Below are 22,757 nucleotides of genomic sequence, written 5' to 3' on the forward strand. Positions count from 1 at the left end.
TTTCCCCCCAACTAGGTTGTGTCCAGCTATAGCACTCCCATCTATTTCAGATACAACCATTCAGTGAATCGATCAACAGTATTGACCATTTTAACAGAAATATGTGTACTTGGATTTACATTAACTTCCCCACCACTGAGCGGATGAAAATTTGAATATCTCCTTAGGTTTTAGGATTAACAGACCCTAAGAATCCTTTCATGTAAGAAACACATCAAAAGCCGTCGTATTTTGTAAGAAAAATAAAATGAAAATGGTTGAGACACTGGAAAATTACCTCAATAAGGAAATACTGACACCTCTTTTTTAATAAATAGTACTTATAGCTATAGATCTGATATACTGGACGTAGAAGACTGTTGAATCTTCTATTTGCAATTACTGCCTTCATCTATGAAATATGTTAACTCGGATCTAACCAAAAAAAAGAAGATTAACGCATTTAAAACCAAATCAAATATTTTGATCTTCACAGTAGATGGCAAGAATACCTATTAATTACCTCGAGCAAAAAGAAGAAAAACAACTCCTTTGCCTCCAATTCTGTCTCAACTCCTGAATGCTGCGGGATGCAAATTGTTTTTTTCAAGGTGAAATCTCCATCCTTCATGCTGTAGTAGAAACGAAGACGGATTGCACTGTGTTAGCTCTTTAATTTACAGCATTGGACGGGGTTACCAAGTCAAGACAAGGACCCGATTAGTTTGGCACCACCCCTTCAAATGTGAATGAAACACTTAAATATGTTCTTACACAGTGCCGCAGCATTATCAACCCTTGCAAAAAATTTGATGGTTCCTATTAACTCATTGGCTGCCAGCCATTTTCAGTGCAGAGAGACCCATACTGCCAAGTGTTTTACAGTATTTTGACTGATTTTCCAAGACCCACAGAAAAGTGTGTCTTATGACTATGTACACACCAAAATTACCAAAAGTAGACTCTTCTTTCATCAGGAAAAAAAAAGTTTGTTTTTACCATTTTCAGTCCTTTAGTAATAGACAGTAGAACATAGGTTGGTTTCACCAAAAACCGCTGTTTTTGACCAAAAAATAAATAAATAAATAAAAATTGAGAAATCAAGCTTTTTTTTTTGTGCAAAGTGGCACTGCTGCCACCTTGCGGGTAATTTTGCCAGTATATTCTCTGTTTAGTGTTTACAAGCCTAAGATTTAGTGACAAACTCCGCTAGATTGTTCCCCAGCCCGCTCCGTTAAAAAAAAAACACAATCGACGTCTATGGCAGTCAACGTTTTTTTTTTTTAGACTATAGACGTCAATGGCACCGAAAGAGTTAAATGATGTCTTCTTAGTGGATTTACCTCTGCTAGTGATCAGTACCAGCACAAATCATAATAAATTAAATTTTTACAGTGGTGACTTACAAGTTTATAGTAAAACACAGAATCGTGTAAAGTTAGAACGTGAGGGAGGAAAAATATTGCCTATGGCAAACTATCAAAAGAACATGGAGAAATAAAGCAAGCCTGATGAAGATGATAGTGAGAGAACATTACACCGAGAAAGCAATGAAGTACATTGGACTCACTTCTGACATTAAGGGTTAAAAGCTCAACTATCAAAGCTTCTCTCCATTGAGTTATACACAAAACTCCAGAGCAAATGTGGATTTTATTTGACATCTTCACAAATCAATATCCATAAATTCATTTTCAATAAAAAAATACTTCAAATCAGCAGTGATTGACACATACACAACACAACTATCATAATGTTATCTGATCAGTAATCTAAAAGCCCTCAAAAATTCCAATACATATATGAAAGTAGTACAGACATCGTTTTAATCCTCCATGTCAGAACTTCAAAGACTAATTATTTAAAACTTTGTTAACGAAACAAACAAAAATTATAGGGAGGTGGGAAGTAAAGGACAAGAACAAAGATATTTGAGTGTTTAAAGATAACATCCTAAGTGCAATTTCCATGTAACATTAATGACAAAAACTTAAAGTAGGTCATAGTTTTCATTGTCATTTAATAGTGAAGTCCTCCTTTCTGCTGTGCCTTTGAATGGGATGCACTTTTGCCATTGCTCCCAATGAGCAAGAGTTTTCAAACTGGGTTGTTCATTACCGACCGTTCGGTCCTTGATCAGACATTTGACAAGTGATTAATCAGGCAGGCGGCCTCAGTGGAGCAACTGAAAGTTAATTTCCACACTTCTGCATGTGGAGATGAATTTAAAACACGTTCAGATGGGGTAGCTGTCTTTGTCAGGCTTTCAGGGTGACCCCTGCCCCTAACGTTTGAAAGGATTACATCCAGTCTGACGGATCCATTCTCGTCTTCATCGTGCACCAGTATGCAGCGTACATCTGAGCGCTGACGTAGTAATAACTCGTAGAACTGAGGACGGCGTACTTCTAAGGTGGCAGAGTGTGGAGCTGGGTGAAAGACAGCATCCTCTCTCACTAGACCAAAATGCGCATCCGTGACAAAGAACTGGGCCATATGTTCATGGTGGGTAATGGGGCCGATGTGCACAGCTACGCTTGTGTACAGTACAAGCTCCACCTCTCCCAGAGTGACCGTCTCTTGATCCATATTACAATGAAGTAAATAAATCAGATCAGCAAGACTCTTTTGAAACCGGCAGCAAACCCTTAAACCAGCATCTAGCAGCAGGTCAGGCACATATACCCGATAGTCTAGAGACATGTTCATCAAGTCGTCATGGAGCAGTGGGTGTCGAGATATCCTGCTGTCCCCAGGACAGATGACATCTAGTATGGCCCAGCACAGCTCCTTGGTATGCTTCTGGCTGTGGGTATGGACACCTAGTATGCTTTCCTCTGTAGTGCCCATTAATCGTAAACTGTGGCCTGCTAAACCTATCTGTATCTCTCTCAGCTGCAATAAAGGGAGGTAATGGAAAAAGACCAGAAGCCCAGAGTCCGTGGTCAGGGTATAGAGACCAGATTCCATCAGGATCAGGAGGGCAGGCTCGGGCTCAGGTTGGCTGCATTTAGCCACGTTCAACAAGTGGACAGCTACAATCCGTTGGGAGGTAAGTACAGAAGGCGAGATGACGGATTGTAATGCTTCCATCATGTCTTTCAATGACAAAGTTTGTAATTTCAGAAGAGGATCAGGAAATTTGATCAATGTTTGAATGACAATGTGCACACTCCCTGAGTTTTCCATTGCTTGATCTTTAGGTGCATAGATAACATCCGTCTTACTGATATGATTCGATGGCAAAGGCACTTTAATATTTTCATCTCCTCGTTTTACATGAATATTAGTCCCATCTCTTTTCTGAATATCCTCTGTGACTTGCCACACATCACTTTGCAATTCTTCTGCCATGGTTTGTGCTGGTGTCACAGCTGGGAGTTGAGTGTTGTCAGGATTAATGCACCCCTGAATCATCTGAGCTGCCTCTTCAGACTGAAGAGATTGAGTGATATTCATCTGGATGTGCTGTATGAGAGGTAGTGCCTTCACTACTGAGACAATATGGCTATCCCTGAAAAGAGAGAAAACCAAGCTCCCTCTAACCATGGAGAAGACCTGACTGTCCTTCACTACGGCCAGAACATTACTTTCTTTGACCAGAGACACAACACGGCTGGACCATCGAGCACCAACAGGTTGTAATCTTACATGTGTGACTTGTTGCCATATTCTGGGAGAGCTCCAAAGGAGACGTCTTGCATCCTGGACAATCCAAGAAACTCTGCTAAACAAGGAACCCAGCCCTGAGTTTTGAGACGTGTCTGCTACAGTCTCTGTCACACAAACTCCTGGGACCTCGCCAAAACCTACAGATTCATCCATCTCTTTACAACTGAAGTGGCCTTCGAAAGCTGTGTATTTGGGTGGATAGCAGGCCGTCTGACTGTTGAGAGGCTTTCTGTCGAGCTGAGAATGAGTGCTGGTCTGAGGGAGGACCGACAGAAAGCTACTTCCTCCACTTCTCGGCAGGTGGGACAGGCTGCCTAATGAGCTCCCACCAGAGCCAGGTCTCTCCTTATAGCAGTCAGGCACGACACCTTGGATCTCATTAGCATTCCCCTCTGGCCTCATGCCACATCCATCACCCTGGCCCAGGATACTCGTCTGCTGGAGGCTGGCATCCCCTGGCCAAACCTCCTTTCCCTCATAACTTGCAACTCCAGCTCCACTCTGAGCTTTCCTCTGTGGCTTCTCAGACATGAGCTCTGCCCCTGATTTATGACACAAGTCCCTTTCCTGCTCCTGGCCATCCCTGGTGCTTTTTCCACCCTGTAGCGCATCTCTGTCCAACTCAAATCCAGTGTGAGGGACGGGATCTCTTCCAGGAATGGCCTAGTTTACGTTGTACAGGTAGAGAGAGGAAAAAAAAAAAAAAAAAAAAAAAAAAACTTTAAAAAAGTCAAATCCAGTTTTATGCTAATCTAATTGCAAAGAAGGAACTAAGATCATTTTAATACAGCCCCTATTAGAAGCAAACTTATTTATGCATTTGAATACTCAAAAAACAAAATGAGGGGAAATTAAATGAAAAATAACACTACGTTTATACTTCCACAAAGTGTCATTTCATTTGAAACCCCTGCAGGAAAGTATGTCTTGAATATTTGCATAACAAACAATACACAATGAACCAAGGGGAAAAAAAACAATGTTTCATGGTTCAGAAATCTGTTTTGGGCTAGGCATTAGATTGATATTTGCTCCATTTTGTGAAGACAAAAAGGACTACAATGTCAGATAAACTATGGCAAAACAGTGTTGAAACAATCATAATCTCACTGCATTTTAACTTTATAAATGTATCATTTAAGAACACTATGAATTTCATGCCATAAATACATGATAAACATTTTTTTGCACATGTAGAAGAAAATGTGAATACATACTGACGTCATGAGTTTCTCTGTGGGAGCAGATATAAGATAAACTCTTAGATCTTTAGACTCGCTCTCCAAATCCAACTGACTGAAGTGAAGACAGATAGAAAAAAAACAAAACATTGTTTTAACATTCTGTCAGAGGACAAAAATTGCATTGTGATAAAATAAGGTGTTAGCATAATACTACTGTGGTTCTGAACTCATGTCAGGATCTTTATTTTAAAAACTAATTTAATTATTCAATGTAGTTCACCTCTGGATACATTGAATGGTTTAGAATCAAAAGAAGACTGTAATAACCATCAGCATCCACTACACACACAAGATTCTAAAAGCATTCACCCCCAAATGGCCAGATGAGATTAGAGACACTCTACTAGCTGTGAAATTAAATAGATACTGTGCATGTTGATTTGAGGATTTACGTACAATACTCAAGACTCCAGAGGAGGGGAGCAGAAACCAAATATACAGCTCAGAATGGTTTCTGACTGTAAACAGCAGCTTTAACAGAGCTTTGTGTGCGTCACCAGGTTTACAAAGGGTGAAAGCTACAGCAGTAAAAACACTGACCACATCAACAAGAGGGACATGGTTCAGGTCCTAGTGATGATTAAAGGATTTTTCCAGATCCTGAGGATCAGTATAGAAGAGGTCTTGTACTCAGTGCTGCGTGTCTGCACCGAAAAAAGGAAAAAGCCCAGTTTTTCCTTTACAATTCCTTTTTCCTGCAGCCAAAATTATGTGGCACACATGAGTGCTTACTATGGTATGCCAAAACTGGCAGAACTCACTCATTAACACCACCACAGAACACGGCTCATTTATTCCGATTCACCTCTGAGACTTGTCTGTCTGGTTTGAAAGTACAAAGTTTTCTGATGAAAGTCTTCTGCTGTCGCAGTTGCATCTGGCCAGACTTTCAAAGACTTGCTGCCGTTTCACTTCCTGATGGTTGAACTTCTCTACCAACCGTCTAGGGTGGGAGGCCATTTAAACTTACTAGGGTATAAAGACCATGTCCATACCAAAGGCTCATGTTTTGCCATTTTTTGTTGCCTTTTGCCAAATATCCTGAAGGTTTTTTTTTTGTTTTTTTTAATATTTTTACCAATCAAGATATGCAGATTAATAATGACTAAAATTCAACATTTTTATCCCCTAAATACTCTAAAGTCTATATCTAGTCTTGATAAATCTCAACTGAAATAAACAAAAAAAAACGACAGTTGTTTTGGATTATAATCTTCATTATAACACTATTTTACACCTTATGTTAAGATGGTTAGAAAATCTGTATTAAGCCAACTATTTTTTTTGATTACCGCATACACACAATCCCAATTCCCATGGCCTAAGAACAGGTCAGACTTAATGTTGACACAGTTGCCTTCTTCCCGTTTGGACCGTTAACTCTCAAAATACTGGAAATCAACCAACGCAGCCTTTTGTCAGAGAGCACCTCCCCAAACAGCTGCAGGTCAGTTCACAATCATCTAGTGTCACTCCCAGAATGCAACATGTCCACAGTCAGTATTTGAATTCAAATTATGTGCTCTTATTTACTACTGAGGGTTATTTCCAAGATTATTCAGATCAATCCTGTCCTTGCTGCGAGGAAGTTTATGCTAAGTGAGCCAAGATGTAGAACCCGGAATAGAATATATGTGAGATAGAAATGAGAAAGTCTTTTCCTCACTGCTCAACTTGAAAATTTAGCTACATGATGATTCAATGTTGCAGGTAACTGGAAGAAAATTAATAAATACTCATTTCAAAATTTTGAATGGACATGTTTAGTGAAAATGGCCAACCACAGAAGAATCAAATAATGGCAGGTTACCTCTATAACATTAGATATTTTCCTAATCTGAGGCAGCCAACAAGACAAACCTCCACAGCCCTAATCCTCCATCGATGCCAACTGACTATTTCCTCTCCCAGCAAATAAACCACATGTTCTTAATGCAGTGTAATGGCAACACTAGCTGTGTTAACTACAGTCTTGTGGCTGTCCTGTACATATGTAATCAGCCCTTTTATATCCAAAACAAATATCACAGCACAGGTTCTGGAAAATGGCTTCTGGTGTCAAAGTGAAAGTGATATTAATCACCTAAGAAAAAGTGCAGTTTTTTGGAGATGCAGCAGTATGAAGGAAATTACATGTCAGGTAGACCCACATGCTGTAAAACATCAGGGTTAGCAGATCGTGGGATACCAGTGGTGTGTCTTGCATTGTGCACTACTTCAGTGGGTGGTGAATCACTGGACAGCAAATTGGATTTTGGACACCAGTTCCGTGAACACAGACACTGACAGATCAATGAACTGTCACAATCTCAAGGCCTTAGTGGGACATAAAGATGTCACATAATGTCTCAGACTTTGGTATAATGTGGGAAAAATAAAAATAAATAACCGCAGCAAATAAAAATGGCAAAGGTAAATCCAGGAACGCTATACAGAGCGAGCACTGAAAATGTATTATTGCCAATGTTTGTTGAAACCCTTGAGGTTTTATGTAGTTTATTTTCTAAAGATATGCCATCAGGAAAACTTAAAAAGCTTAATCATCTACTCAGACCTTTCCCAGAACAGCAAATGCTAATATATTTATTTTAGGTGTTTGAACTTCATGATCACACAAACCTTCTTAAAGCTTTCATCTGGGTCAACTCTTTTCATTATATTTCATACACATTTTATGTCAAAAGATTTTAGATGTGGCACAAAAAGTTGCTGTGATTATACAACAGCAAGCAAAATATGAACCATGACTTAACCTGCTGACAAACTTTGCTGAAAAACAAAGATTAAACATTACACCTTGTGTTTCAAATAATGAAGAAACAACTTCCATAATTATCCTGCAAAAAGTCTTAGATGAGACCACTTTACCAAGATGACAGATTATTTTTTCCCCCACCTTCAGCAGCAGGTTTAGTACATCCAAAAGCAAAGCACATTTTTAAGTCGGCAGTAAAAGGCTTTGGACTGAAAAATTAGAACCATGAATTGAGTTGTCAACAAATGCAGCGAATTAAAGCAAAAATACATGATGGGGCACCAATTCTTACCTTGCACAGCAGCTATACTCAAGAGATATAAGATTTTAAGAGAATCCATCTTGTCAATCAGTGGCCTACACTGGCACATGTGGGGGGGTTAAATTGTAACGATTGTGGTTCCAACACAGACAGGATCCAGTGGTCCTGCATCATTGATCTGATTGGCTGAGGTTAGTCAAGTATTTTGTTTTAAAAAGGGCTCTACCCTTTACAGTGTACATGTACAACATCCCTAATGTCATCGGTGTAACAGTCTGGCGTGTCAGGTTATACTGCTACACCAAGTTTACACTAAGAAATTGCTAAGGAATACTTGATTTATGACTGAAAAACATGCCCTTTAGGCATTTGAGCTGCACTGGGCCTGAAACGGACTTCAAAGCAGAACAGTTTTTGAGCTATTACAAGAATCCTCCGAGAGTCCAGCAAGTGAGATACTGCAAGTGAAATGATGCGATGGTTGAAGGTTTTTTTTTTTCTCTCCCTTTCTTTTTAAACAAACTCTGCACAACTGGAATTTTCTGGGGAGCTGAACTTGAAATGCATGACAGTGGTTCTGGAGACTGGGCACATTGGGCTGTTCACTTCTTGGTGCAATAAGAGAAGTTTCGTAGGACACTTGCCTGCCATGATTTCCACTCAGCGTGAAGGACAACAATAGCTTTTTGCATTTTTCCCACTTCTCAAAGCAGTGCTGCCATGATTTATGGCTCTGATTTGGTCCATGTGCCTGATGAATGCTGCTCAATAAGCAGGTTTTCTGAAGATTGAAGTGAGCTGGGAACAGTGGGGTCACAGAGTGTAGAGAGCTATGCCAAATGTCTACATACTACATGTCTTACCGGGAATTTTGCAGCATCGCCTTGGACACACCCTCGGTAGATTTGGACAAATCAGTCAAAGAAAGGCTCAATTCAGACAGCGGCCAACTCTAAATAAAATGAGAAACATCAGAAATGAAAATCTGTCTTGGTGTAAGAAATGAGGGACAGCTGACTGGTGATTTGGAATTATAAAATGGCTCACTTTTGGTAAACATTATGCAGTCACTATTCTTGACAGTTTAACAGAACAGGAGGGTTCTAATTTTTGTACAGAAATATTACTAAAGCTCTACCACAAATGACTAAGCAGCATGGATCCATCACTTTAGCCCATCTTAGGATTCTTCTACGTTGTCTGGAAGGATGGGGGACCAGTTGCATTCAGGGTGTTACAGCAGTCTGAGTGAATGTGGAAGTCTTGAGACCATTTCATTTAGAATAGATGTTAAAAATTAATGTAAAAGACTCCTTGGACCCGCAGATATGGTTGAATGCCTGCTCTGCACTTGGCTGCTATAGCCTGTGCGCCAATTTTAATAATGTAAAAAGCAGAGAACTATCAAAAACCAAATACAGCTGTGTCCATAAAATGGTATGTGAACCCCTCTTTTCATATAACGCAATAACTTAATTTTATTGAAAACATATACAAGATCAGAACTTAATCCTAAAACACAATGAGGGCGATGATTACAGCAACATCTTTTTGTACAATTATCAGACTCATTTTCAGAAGCTAGTTACCTTGGAGTATTCTGTTCAATTCAATTATTTAACAAAGGCTTAAAAACACCAGGCTCGATAATCAGTCATGCCTGTAAATATTATTCATCCCTAAGGCCTATTTATTTGCCTTCTGACAAACACTAAGCCGCATATCTTGAAGAGGAGCCCCCCCCTCCCTCTCCACCATTGGATTAGTGAAAGCTGCATCTGACAATTTCTGTAACTTTCTAAAACCAATAATCCAATATTCACACCCAGAAGAGTGAGAAAGTAAGAAAGTTTGACCCCCTCTACAGCTCTAGTTACATCACCATGTGCAGTTCTTGTGTACAAATGAGTGCAGCATTATTTGTAAGATTCCTGAAGATTAGATTTGAAACCATGCACAGCAGATGTCGTTTTCAAAACTCACGACAATGTGAATTTTATAATTAAGGAATGACTTCCCATTATGTCCGATATCTTAATTTTGCAGAGCACCTCTGAGTGTCGACCAGTGGTCACTGCTGAAGAGAGAGTGCATTCACACAATGCTTCTTTTCAAAAAAATTAAAACTCCAGAGGACGTCGCTGCAAGATGTAGGAAAAGCAGTCAGCTTTGAAAGTTGCTACACTTGGCCTTCTTTCAACAAGAGTAGAGAACATTTCCAACATGCAGTCAACAGTAGTTGGTCTGCTGCCTTTGTGAGCCAAATAATTATAACAAAAACAAAAATAGAATTGCATACTAATAGAAAACACAAGCAGTACCAGACAAAAAGCTGCAAGCTTTGTCCTTATTCTGATCACAACAAAGATGTATGGATCTTACCAATGGATTTCCTCATGTAGTGCCTGCATGCAATTTTAATATAAACAATGTTTGCTGTAGGTAGGAGGCATCACAGCTGGTAGTCATAGCAACCGAGTCTTCTTACTTTTACAAAATTAAAAGTTGAAAATGAGGCAGTGTCTTCTCTGAAAGCGTCTCAAATTTAAAAAAAAAAAAAAAGAAAAAAGGAATACACTAGGACTTCTTTGTGGTGGTTTTGGTGTGTTACCTGTACTTGGTGTTTTTCTGTCAGCTGGGTAGCTTCAGCCAGGTGGTTACAACAAAGTATGGTTTCTTTTCCTAGCTGTATGATTGAGCCTTGAGGGAACCATAAAAGAAAAGCATGAAGAAAAAAAAAAAAAAAGTGTCCAACCACTAATATACTGCACCAAACACTGAATTAAGCGTTGCACTGTGAGACGGACTGCTTTGAGCAAAACGTGATTCAACTCAGTGCAAGTGAAAGCAAGTATAGTTTGCTGGGAAAAAAAAAAAAAAACTGTAGCACAGTACCTATAATGTAGAGAACCACACAGAGACCTTGGCCATGGGAAGTTTCCTGTGACTGAGGGATTACATTAACTTGCCTGTGCTTTGAACTTTGAGAATTTCTTTGCCATTTGTCAACTTTTCCCCACAGATTTCCTCTGCTGAGGTAAATTGAATGAATTGCCACAAGGAACACAATCCCCAATGTGATTGGCAGTGGCCGAGACCAAGGGGATCATTTACCAGAGAAAATGGTCCAAGGAAACCTGAGAAGTCTTCTTAAGCTACAGAATTGAAGTGATATTAGGGTTTATATATCAGACTGGCGTTCATATGGCCATGGCCACAGATTTTTCGAGGTCCCTTCTTTCTCCTCCTTCTCCACTCTCACCACAGCAAATACTAATCTTGCCACAACTAATGACTTCTGACGACTGACAAAGCACCTGAGAACAGACTGCGACAGATTCCACCTGCTGTTGGACTGAAAATTACAATCATTTGTTCAAGAAAATAGCTTCAGATGTGGCAATTTCGGACAGGAATAGTAGATAAATTGAAAAGGTTATAAAAGTGACTTGCGTAGCCAGGCTCTGCCCGGCTCCGTGTGCAGTTTTTATCTCACGAAAGCAAAGCAATATAGATGAGAACGCAGTGAGCAGTTTAAGCTCTCAGCTTCGGCAAGCAGGATCTGCTCAGGGGGCCAGAGTTTCAGCTCAACTTGCCTCTGTCCTTTGAAAGGTTAATGCTCTGGCCCACTTCAAAACCTGTCGGCCCTATCAACTCCATCTGCCAATTAAATGGAGAGCCTGGGGCTTTGTCTAGAGCTTTGTCCAGGGCTTCTCGCCCTCCAAAATGTTTAGTAAGAGAAATGACATCTGCCCTGTGGAGAGCTGTGTTCACAAGCCACTCATGCCCTGAGTGTGCTGCCGTGGGAGAGCTAGGAACATAAAGTGGATTTCATTTGCAAATGTGATGCAGTCTCATATGTCTGTATTTAAAATGGATGAAAACGTTACCAACTCCCACAAGCCAAATAACTGAAACTCAGAGAAATCTTCATTATTACAGACATGCCTTGCTCCCTCCCCCACATGTTCATTAAAGAATATCAGGAGCAAATTGGATTTTGAAGAAATGCTTACCCTGCTGGGGATCTGTGACCACAGAACCATTGACTGAACACAGTGCTCCATCCTGAGGGAACAAAGTCACAGTCCCAGCACAGTTCTCGAGCACACAATGTTCACAGAGGAGACCAGGTCCATGAAGCACTTCAATGCAATTATGAAAGTTAAAGCAGCAGTTGGGAATGTGGTGTGAGAACTTCAGCCTACAGTAGTAATTTTAACTTACCAATACCCTGACTATGTATTTTGTCACTTCCAACCAAGGTTCTACCCTCCTGCAGTGGAGAGTAAAAGATTACAATACAATGGCTGTTCTTTGACAAGCAGAGCAACTGATAACACTGAATACTAGCTGGTGACCACTCTGGAAAATATACATTTATTATAGTTCATTAGTTAGTTTCTGAAGTGATCTATCAACTTTCAAATAATACAATGATTCCAGTGCAGATCTGTCAATATTTATCAGATGAGGAAACCGACAGTCTAAGATGACTCCACTCCCCTCTTCTCTCAGAGCCACAGTCTCATCCTATAAGATGTTGAAGAATACACCCACCAAATTTATTATTATTTTTTTTTTTTAAAGAATGAAAATTCTCACTCAGCCTGTAGCTGGAATAGTAAACAATATAAAACAAAAATGCTGACAGACATTTAACGGCAAACAGCAGAAAACTGAATTCTTTATGACTGCTCTTCCTTGCCCGAAGGCCACATAGAATAGCAGCATTCCAACCATGTGTCACCATGAAGCAGCAGAGTGGCTAACGGCAAAAGAGACACCATAAATCATTAAGATTATCGTGGCGAGAGCCCAACTGTATATTGTGTTCAGTGAGCGAAACCAACTCAGTTCCTCACACACAAACAGGTAGGTTGTATTCCATGGACTATTTATTCCATTGGTATATTGCTATCAACACTGCATGTGACTATTAAAATACCATCTAGCTTGGAAAGTAACTCAACAAACTGAAGCTACATTCAGGTCACTTACATTATGTCTGAGAGAAGCATAGCATGAAAATTCTAACTAAAGTGAATTTTTGTTTTTTTAGGCGAGTAAAATACCATGTGAACCCTCCAGTTGAAAATTTCTAATCTTAATAAATTGCATTGAGATTTGGCTTTAATGCGAACAAATGATTTAAGAACATGCAGTAAATGTCTGAATTTCACAAAATATTACCAACTATTGTGACAAAAAGCAACATTACAGTTTATAAGAACTCTAATGCAAGACAGACAATCCCTTGCTGGGGAGGAAAAAAAATAAATTCATACTTGTCCCGAAATCCCTTCATTTGTATTTAATAGTGTTATAGTCTCTTTCAGTGAAATGGGATAACTTAAGAAATTGATTTAATCCTTATAAAGCGTTTTCTAAAGCAAAGGAAAGCTATACTTGAAATGTCTGATCTGCTTCTTAGACTGCTTCACTGCCTCTAGCAACGGTTGGTGTGGAAATGTGACAGCATGAGTCACAACCATAAAGCATGCGTCTGTAAAGGGCTGGCGTTCATTTTCAATATCTGTGTAATTCTATTCATGACTACAAAAGACCTAATATGATGCAGAGAGAATGAGTTTGTTGAACGGTTATTTTCGCAATTAAACAAGAATTTCAACACTTGGTCCTTCGTGGCCCATAGGTTCAAACAATACAAGCCATGAAGAAAACCTCCAGGCGACTGTTAAAGGACTGGTAACTTTTTTTTAAACTAGGGTCCCAGCTGCTGCTGCTCAAGAACCCAGAGTCTAACCATGCATAAGTGGTGTTATCAGAGATATTCTTCTGTTAAGATGGACTAATGCCCCACATTGCATAGATTATGAAAAGTACCTCCCCAAGAGGCCAAGCAGAAAATCTCTGAGTGAATTCAGAGGAAATACTTTGCATAAACTAGTTGTCCTCACTTTCAACCCTCTCCAACTCCATCGTATAGATTGGACCGTGAAGTGAGAGACGTGCCCACCGCCAGCACCACCTCACTCATTGGTAGTTGTGAGATGGGAGAAATCCTTTTTTCTAATGAAGAGGGAGCGGCATCGACCACAGCCCATGTACTTAATTAAAAGGGATTTTTCACTGACTTCATTAGAGGTGAGGACCAGCCTGGCAGATTAATGCACTGTGTCACTTTCCTCAGACTCCAGGAACAGATGAGATCCTCCCATTTTTTCTGTACATGCACAGAAAGTTGCTCTACACTACACCTAGTAACTCATTCTGTGCGATGACACAAAAAAAAAAAACATCTGCTTTCAGATTGAGGCAGCTGGTGAACATACTGTAATTAACTGTGACCTGGACCAACAGCCATGCTCGAGCGCATTTAGGCTTCCATTAAAAGCCATCATTTTGCAGTCGGGTAGAATTTTAATGGATTTTTATTTATTTATTTATTTTTTTAAATGCTTTGGCATTGCAGGTTACCAACTTGGGCAATATGCATTTCAAAACACTGTCACATTAAGTCAGCCTGTCAACTTCCCTGACTGCTCATTACCTTTGTTAAGTAGAGCAACCTGCCAAGAAAGCATTAGTTCTGAACCCAGAACAAGAGAAAAACGTAGGTATTTAAACTGATGCGTCACATTAAAAATTAACTTCCTCAAAAGAGCTGCATTTACATCCTAGATTGATGGACTTTATAAAAGTAAAAACAAAAGATACTTTGCACCTAGAAGAAAAAGGCAATTATGTGACCAGTTTTTAAAATGACATGAAGCCTTTTGCAGTGACTATATACACACACACACACCACAAAGAACTTGTTAAGTCATTCCTTTCCATGTTCTTTGTTATCAGTGTTTGTTTCATATAAGAGCAAAGGCTCAACCAGAAACTTTTCACAATGGTTGTAAAATAAATTTCTGTGCAATAAATTTGAAATTCATTCCAACCATCCGCATGTCAGAAAACTTTCACTGAAAAGTAATAGAACTGTTCTGGGCTTTTGAACCGTCAACAAAATGAAATCACTACATGTCCAACTGCAACTCAGGTGACTTAACTGTTGTCATGTAACACAAATGGAAAGTACGGGTTGAAATGTGTGAAAATCAGCTGAACTGTCATCTTAACACAATGCAGACTTTTCTTAACTCTACAGGCCTACCGAGACAGTTTTAGAAGCTGGAAGGTAAATATAAAAAAAAAAAATAAAAAAAATAAAGAAAAATAAAAGGCACCCGACCAATTTTCTTTGATCAAATTAAAAAAAGAAAGTCAATCCATTTTAAGCAAAACTAAGCTTGCATGCAAGGCTCATGAAATGCTACAAAGACTGATGTATAACTGATGACACCCAGCGTCAAACTGACAACAAACGGAGCAAGGCTCAGAGCATTCAGAGTTTAAGTTGTGCTGATTGTAGCATGTTTAGGGAAGTCCAAAGACTACAGGAATCAAAGAAAGGTTGTGGTTCATTCATGTCACTGAAATGGAAGTTCCTCCCACCATCTTGTCAGAATAGGAGCTGTAAGGGTGGCTGCTGAGCAGAATGCAACTCTACTTACAAAGCAGACACTCAAATCTGTTTGCACATACATGCGCATATTACAATTATAGAAATGTTTACCACTGTACTAGAACATCCTTTTACTTTTTCCCCCTCTTCCTGCCTTTTTTGTTCTTTCAATCAGTTACTGCCTCTGACTGGTAAGAGGCTACACAGGAATCCATCTCGCATTAATTACTTTCTCTTTGGCACATACCCTGTAACAAATGTAGGAAGCTGACGATGAATAACTTAGCATTCTAATTCTGCTCTGAATACAAAATACAAAATTCAGTTTACATTGCTCTAGGTCAACTTGTCTCTTGAAGGCCCAGGTTGAAATTTTCATCTTTCTTTTGCCAGTAACATTGCCTGAATTAGACAAAATAGAAGATTTAGTGTTTGATCCTAAAATTATGCTTAGACATAGTTTCCAATATCTATTTGTTACCCAGTATTTAAACTACTTCCATGTTTAAGGCCATCTAATAAAAGAATAAAATTTAAAAAAAAAAAAAAAGATAAATACATAAATCAATTAGATTCCACCTGGATGAATATGCTTCCCTGTACTGAAATGAGTCCACCTCGAATGTCTGTGCAGCATTCCATGCAGGAATCCCGCTCATCATTTTTCACACAGGCAGAATGCAAATGCACAGTGAGACAAATGTCAAATCCATAAAGTCATTCATCAAACACTTAGTTTCAGCAACACCAGTGGGCCTACCGGTCACCAGCACAGTGGCCTTTTCGCCTGGGTGTCACATTGCATCATGCATAATAATGGATGCATCCACATGGATGGGCACAGCTCTAAATAAGGCACATTTTTCAGCACCAAGAGTACAGATGGACGATGTCGCCTCTGAGCATAAAGTCACCAGTGCTTGAACATGCAAGCAGATTTATAACACTATAACTTTAATAGATATCCTGGACAGTGGGGGACAAAAGTGCCATATGACGATAATCAAGATCTCTTAATTAGGAGCAGTGACAGCAGCTAATGAGTTCCAATATGTGACCATGGATAAAAGGACTGTCAAGCTATTAAAAGTCACCTGCCAATTATCCAACATACACGTGCACAGTTTGGCATTCGAGTACAATATTTGTTGCTTAAAATTCCACCACAATTTCCACTAAAAAGCAAGTGGACCACATTCTGTTTCAGTATAACAAGTAGCTGTGATATGTTGGAAAGGTTCAAATTTACTGGAGTTTTATAATAGTTTAAAAACTAATAAAGAGTGTATGATGGAGAAAACTAGTGCCTCTATACTTTCCATGACTGGCACACTTCTCAGTTTGATGCATAATGCAACAGGCTACTTGGCTGAATACAGCGAGTTCCAAAAAATGACATTTGGTGTTATTTTGGAAGTTGAACAGAAATTCAATAGGGGGAAAGTGTTCACTGTAAATTCAGGGTTGGCATCATTGGCCTTGTGTGTTACTCCTTGGGGTGTTTTGAAGATGCTACCATGATGTCTCTGCCTCAGAGAAGCCATACTGTTCATTTCCGTTATTTCCTTTAGACTTTCAAAACACAGTTTCACAGTACTGTCATAATAATTGTTGGAACTCTGCCATTTAAAATCTAGATAGATGGAAAATCTAATTCCGTTGCCAAGATGACCTGGCCATGAAGTGGCTGTTCATAAGGCTTGCAGTGACACCAGCTGGCAGGGTCTCTTTACTGCAAGCAGTTATGTCTTCATCTGGTGATAGTGATAAAATTAAACCCCAAACTCGATTGCTTTCCATTTATCCTGCATATATCCTGTACCAGGGTTCAAATGACACAATATGTGCATCTTCTTTCAAACTAACTGCTGTGGCATATTACAAAATTCCATTCAAAAGGCACCAAAAACAAGTTGAGCTACAGAAATTAGCAACATGGACACCTAACAAACTGCTGTGGACATAAGTGCCAATAATGTTAAAGAAAAAGGAGAATCAATGCTGTGCGGTCCACTCCGTGTGTGTGGGGGGGGGGTTACATTATTCAATGAGGTGAAACCTCTAAACCCCTTTTCTCCCTTTGATTTACCTCTGCCTCATTCTGATGCAGCTTCTCTTCCACCTTTACAGAAGTTGACACCTCCCTATGGAAAACCTGGAGAAAGACAACCTAATTGATCACTTTTGATTAAGAGTGTCAACATATGCACTGTGGTATCCTGAATGGTATTTTGTCGCTTGACAAAATGCAAGACCTGAGTGGCTTCTGCGAGTAGCGTTTGGAGCCTGGTAACCTCTTCCTGCAGTTCTCTGATCACCTTCAAGCTGCCATCTTCGTTCACCGTGGGAGAATTCATTATGTTTTTAGCACGACTGGCATAGCGCAAAGTGCTCAGTGTCTCCCCGTAGTTCACATCAGCAGGGGAAATTGCTGCCATGAGAGGTCACCATGAAGGAATGCACACAGGTTCATGGCAAGCAGTCAGATTAAAAAAAATAAAACAAACAGATAAATATTATGTGGCAATGGTAAACTACTTCAAATTTCAAGAACAGATAAAAAGAAAAAAAAAAACAGAGTATCAAACACCAATCAAAACGTACTTGCCACCATTGTAGTAATGGAGTTCCCACCAAGGCTGTCTTTTAGCAGCCATGTCAGCACAGAGTCTCTATAAGGAATGAAGATCTTTTTTCTTTTTGCTGATTTTCTGGCCATGCTTGGATCAGCTGACAAGTCGCATGTAAAAAAGAAAAAAAAAATATATATATGAATTACTCTGGAGAGTGACACAAAGATATAAAAAGTGTCACTCTACAGCTTTATTGATCCATTTTGGGGTGAAAGGTCATGAGTCAATAATCTTTAAAGAGGCTCACTGAGGTTATTTGCCAATAACCTCAGTGAGTACAATATAAATGTACTATTCTCAAAGAGAATGCACTCATAATTTAAAAAAAAAATAATAATAATCTATAAATAAACAGTCTCGATCAGTATTAGATAAAGATATTTCACAGTGACTCAGTCATGTTGCAGTTGTAACTTCCTTTACCAAGAGCTGAGATCACACTCCCCAAGGTGACCAGGGATTTGTTGATGTTGGCACCTTCCTTCAGCCTGGTGCCTGTGGTGCCTGTGGCATCAGCTCTCTCGCTGCCTGCCAGGTCTACCAGGTGGATCTTACTCAGCGTCTCACGTGGAAACTCTAAATTAAACCAAGTCTGGTTTGAGAAGGAGAAAAATTTATAAATTAATTTCTTAAATTATTATAAAATGTTAAAAATTACAAGTACATGAAATAGATAAGCAGGGCTAATTAAATAAGTTCTTAAATTAAAGCATTTTCTAGAGAAAAAATAAATAAATTCTGTCCATCTTTTTTTATTTTAATCAAAATTTAAAAGACGTACAACATGAGATATGATAGAGATCACATGTTTAAGCATTGCCGTTTACCTGGGTGAACTTGATGGTGAAAATGGCGTGTGACCGGCTGCTGAAGTCATTCATGCCCGTGCTGGCTATGGTTCGGTTAGCATTACCAAGAATGATCAGATCCTCCATGTCACTGTGGCTGTGTACCACATGCCTTGATAGACCTTCAAACAAGTTGTAGTTTTCTGTATGATACTTTTTGGCATTTTACACAAACTCTGATGGGCATGGAATTTAAAATGAAACACCACATTACTCTCTACATAGGGTCCATCCTTGGGGTGTTCCCTCACTTTCAATCCTCCACCATCTGTGGACGGTGATCTTTTGAGAAGGTCCTGCACACGCTCATTGTAGATCTCCAGGTAGCTTTCATATGAGGACACAAAAGCACAAATCAGTGATTGAGTACCAAATGCAAACAAGAGGTTGGTTTTTACAGTCTACCATAAAGGGAAAAAAAGGGTTGACTGTACATTTAAAGCTAAAACAAATAATCAGCAGTTATGTGTAAAGTAGGTGTGGCAGATCATTTCAATCTAAGCCATTGTGAATTTGTGCAAGAACCAGAGTGCAACAGTAATAGGATTTCAGGAACAATATCTGACAGATGTGACCATGCATGTTGTCTGGCCCAGTGTTGAGAGAACAGGTTACAATATCAGATTATTTTTACTGATTTTAATTGTGTCTGCAATAAATTATTTTCAAACAAATATTTAAGAAATATTGGCAGGAAGCACAAACCAATCACAGAAAACAAGTTGATTGGATAAAGAAAAACTACTACTGTAGTAGAGCTACTGTACTTCATAGGAAAGAAAAGGAAAATATGACCAACTGACAAGAGCCCACAAGTGTTCTGGGGGAGACAAAACCAAAGTCTTAACTCAGCAAACAACAACATTCACATTTTGAATATCTTAAAACCATGAATCTTGATAAATCTTCGTCAATTTGACCCTGCACCAGATCGACACAAACTTACTGAGGAAAACATACACTAAATCCATAAAGATCAATAATGTCAGTAAAGAAAAAAAGTTTCCTGAAACACTGGCAACAGTATTTAAGTTCAGTGATCATTCAATTCTCCCAGTCACAATCAACATTTCTAAAGCAAGGTCAGACAGAACCATGAATTAAACAGCAACGTGTGGTTCAGTAAAAAGCTATCCAATAGTATATAATTATGTTAATATTTTGATTTTATTTCTTTTAAAAACATAATTTGGATCAACCAGTTTCTGCCTATATTTCACTTAAGGATGGTGGTCTTGCCTCCCATAGCTGCTGTTTCCAGGTATACTGCAGTAGTCTATCCTTAGATTTTCCATTTCAAGGTGTTTCCATAGGTCAGGAGATAAAGGTGGTTACACGACAAAAATGATTTTTTTTGTTGTTCTTTTTATTTCCAGGGAGACCATGAGGCGGTGATGCCTCGTGCAGCATATGATGATGCATTGTTCTGCATGAAAATCAATTTTTCCTTCACTAGGACCAATTATTCTTTTTATACACCATGACAACAAATGGTTAGTTAACTCTTGGGGATCCTGAAGGGCCTTTTATCTTGTTGGACCAGGGTAGCAATGAAACAACCATCCAGCCTAGCAGGGCATGAATTTAATACTTAGCAAATTAGTGTGCATTTCTGAACCCCACAGCAACTGTTTGCTGCTCAATAATTTTTTCAATTTCTTTTTTTTTTTAAATCCCATTCATTAATCTGACTAACTTCCCCTTATAAATCATCATCCCAACCAATTCTCTGGGCTCTGAATCACTCAAAAAAAATTTTTTTTTTTTTTAAATCCCTGCTTCAGTTTTTAAAAAAAAAAATGTTAATTTAATGCCTCTTGCTAGAAACAGAACTATTGTGAGTGTTTCATCTACTGATCTTTTCCAGTTGGCAAAGGGCATGAGACCTTACACATCTGTAAACATACGAGGAAATTATTTAAATCCTCATGAAATGTTTCACACACACAATTGTTAAATGCTTTCCCCGAGGAGGTTGTTGTGCTGAAATATTGTTAAAGTATTTTGCTGCTGCTGAACTATAATGGTGGCTTACCTGACCTCAGTATGAAATGACACCGTCTCACTCTTTCCTCTTTGAGATATCTCCAAGAACAAGCCCTCACAGATGCGTGGAATTAAACCTTTATCCTCCTAAAAAATAAATAAATAAATAAATAAATAAAATAAAATAATAATAATAATGTCTTTACAACCTGTATGAAAACAATACAGTGCACTTAAAAATGACAATAACATTTTGATCCCATTATGTTTTCTTAATTTGAATGTCTATGCTCTGCTGTAACCACAATTCAGCAGATGCAAAGACTGCTGAACAACACAAACATCAGCTCATCTGATATGGAGTTACTGAAGCAGAAAAGCAATTCCAGTCTGAGCTGCATGCCCTCTTGTTTTTAATTACACAGTAACAGATAGTAAGCATTAAGAGCCATATATAATTATCTGGGATGTTGACAGCAGCTCTGCTGATGATCTTGTGCATGTCCTTTGGTAGACAAGCCTTGCTTGTGATGTAAAATTTCCATTGCAGTGCGAGGTGGGGAGAGAAAAGCTACGGGTTTCTGCACTCAAATTTTCTTTTTAGTGGAGAGAGACAAACTGGTTTAATGAGGCTGCATTCAGTCACTTTTTAAACCAGTAAGAGTCCATTTACACACTGGGTTTGCTCTTTTAGGGTATTCTGCAGCACATCTTCTACAGAGACGTCTGTGAGCCCTTAAGGATTATAGGACTAAACTATGGAGCACATTTGGCGCTTCATTACCGAGTAACTGATGCATGACCAAAACATTAGGAAAAAAATAAATTAAAAAAAAAAAGTCTTGAATGAGTTTCAAACTTATTTCAGTCATATTCTCAGCGCATGGTGGAAAGCTAAAAATCAACCTGCAAAAATTTTACCAATGAATTCATAACCGATTTCAGAGCTCGGTTTAGCATCTGTATGACGCTTGCACTGCACAACCACTGAGATACTCTTTCAGTCACGTATCGAGCTGTGAAGTCTCATTTCATAATCACAATACTTGAATTTTTCAGAGAGAGAGAGAGAGAGAGATAATTTAGCAAAGCCAATAAAAAAAAAAAAAAAATACCAGAGAACTTTTTAGTGGCAGACCATTCTCCATCCATGTCCAACATCTCTGATGTGTCTGCTGTAACTTAAAGATGGCGCTCCGGTGAAAATGCTGAGGAAGCTGAGATAGCTGAGATACTTACTTTATCACCCATCATGGTGTGAGACTTTCCTGAGCCAGTTTGGCCGTAGGCAAACACGCAGGCATTGAAACCTTCAAATGCAGCTGTCAAGACATCAGAGCCGAGATCTTGGAAAATCTTAAGAGACAAAATATTAGTTAATATATGGAGGGGGATGCAAACTATGCAAGCACACTTTGACATTTTTTTCTGCAGTATAAAGCAAAAAAAAAAAAAAAAAAAAAAAAAAAAAAAAAAAACGTATACCCTCTCCTGGGAGGCAAATGTGGGGTTTCCTCTGTCAGATGAGTCATATGAGTAGTCATATGTAAAGGTTTTCCCGCAGTCCTTCTGCTTGTCCGCTCCGCCGGGTGAAGGCTACAATTTAAAACATGAGCTATTGTTTCTTCTCACCAAATATAACGTCGGTTATTCTAGTATGGTGCATTTCATCTTGCGATACCTTATAAATAGATGTTGTGTTCCCCTCCATATGAATTATCATCTTCGACGATAGCTCATTTTCCCTGCGAAAAGTGAATGCGAGTTGGATGAAAGAAAAGTTTGGGTAAAATACAACAAGTCCATCTACCGCACCCACCTCTTATTCAGTGGACGGACCCGGACCGCTACCCGCACCGAAGACATTATTAATTAGGTCAGGAAGAAGAATGAAGGAGCCA

General features: G+C 39.0%; 1 protein-coding gene across 1 annotated transcript; it reads right to left on the minus strand.

Annotated features, from left to right (window-relative positions):
* Positions 1–2,115: 2,115 nt before the first annotated feature.
* kif16bb (kinesin family member 16Bb) lies at positions 2,116–22,579 on the minus strand. The gene is made up of 11 exons (XM_075482980.1): positions 22,538–22,579; positions 22,342–22,452; positions 22,096–22,212; positions 20,906–21,003; positions 19,085–19,197; positions 18,850–18,992; positions 18,446–18,614; positions 17,994–18,119; positions 17,645–17,820; positions 17,479–17,544; positions 2,116–4,314 (listed from the first exon to the last, which is right to left on the minus strand). The coding sequence occupies exons 1-11, from the start codon at positions 22,577–22,579 to the stop codon at positions 2,116–2,118; spliced, it is 3,360 nt and encodes a 1,119-aa protein (XP_075339095.1).
* Between the last annotated feature and the right edge of the window lie 178 nt (positions 22,580–22,757).

The sequence above is a fragment of the Odontesthes bonariensis genome, chromosome 2 (genome assembly GCF_027942865.1).
Source record: "Odontesthes bonariensis isolate fOdoBon6 chromosome 2, fOdoBon6.hap1, whole genome shotgun sequence".
Classification (NCBI taxonomy): Eukaryota; Metazoa; Chordata; class Actinopteri; order Atheriniformes; family Atherinopsidae; genus Odontesthes; species Odontesthes bonariensis.

Bases quoted from the DNA above. Each gene is read 5' to 3' on its own strand.
- kif16bb (XM_075482980.1), bottom strand. From the start codon at position 22,579: ATGATAATTCATATGGAGGGGAACACAACATCTATTTATAAG. The intron at 22,453-22,537 runs GTATCGCAAGAT...TTTAAATTGTAG, and splicing joins ACACAACATCTATTTATAAG to CCTTCACCCGGCGGAGCGGA. The intron at 18,120-18,445 runs GTAAAGGAAGTT...GCGACTTGTCAG, and splicing joins GAGTGTGATCTCAGCTCTTG to CTGATCCAAGCATGGCCAGA.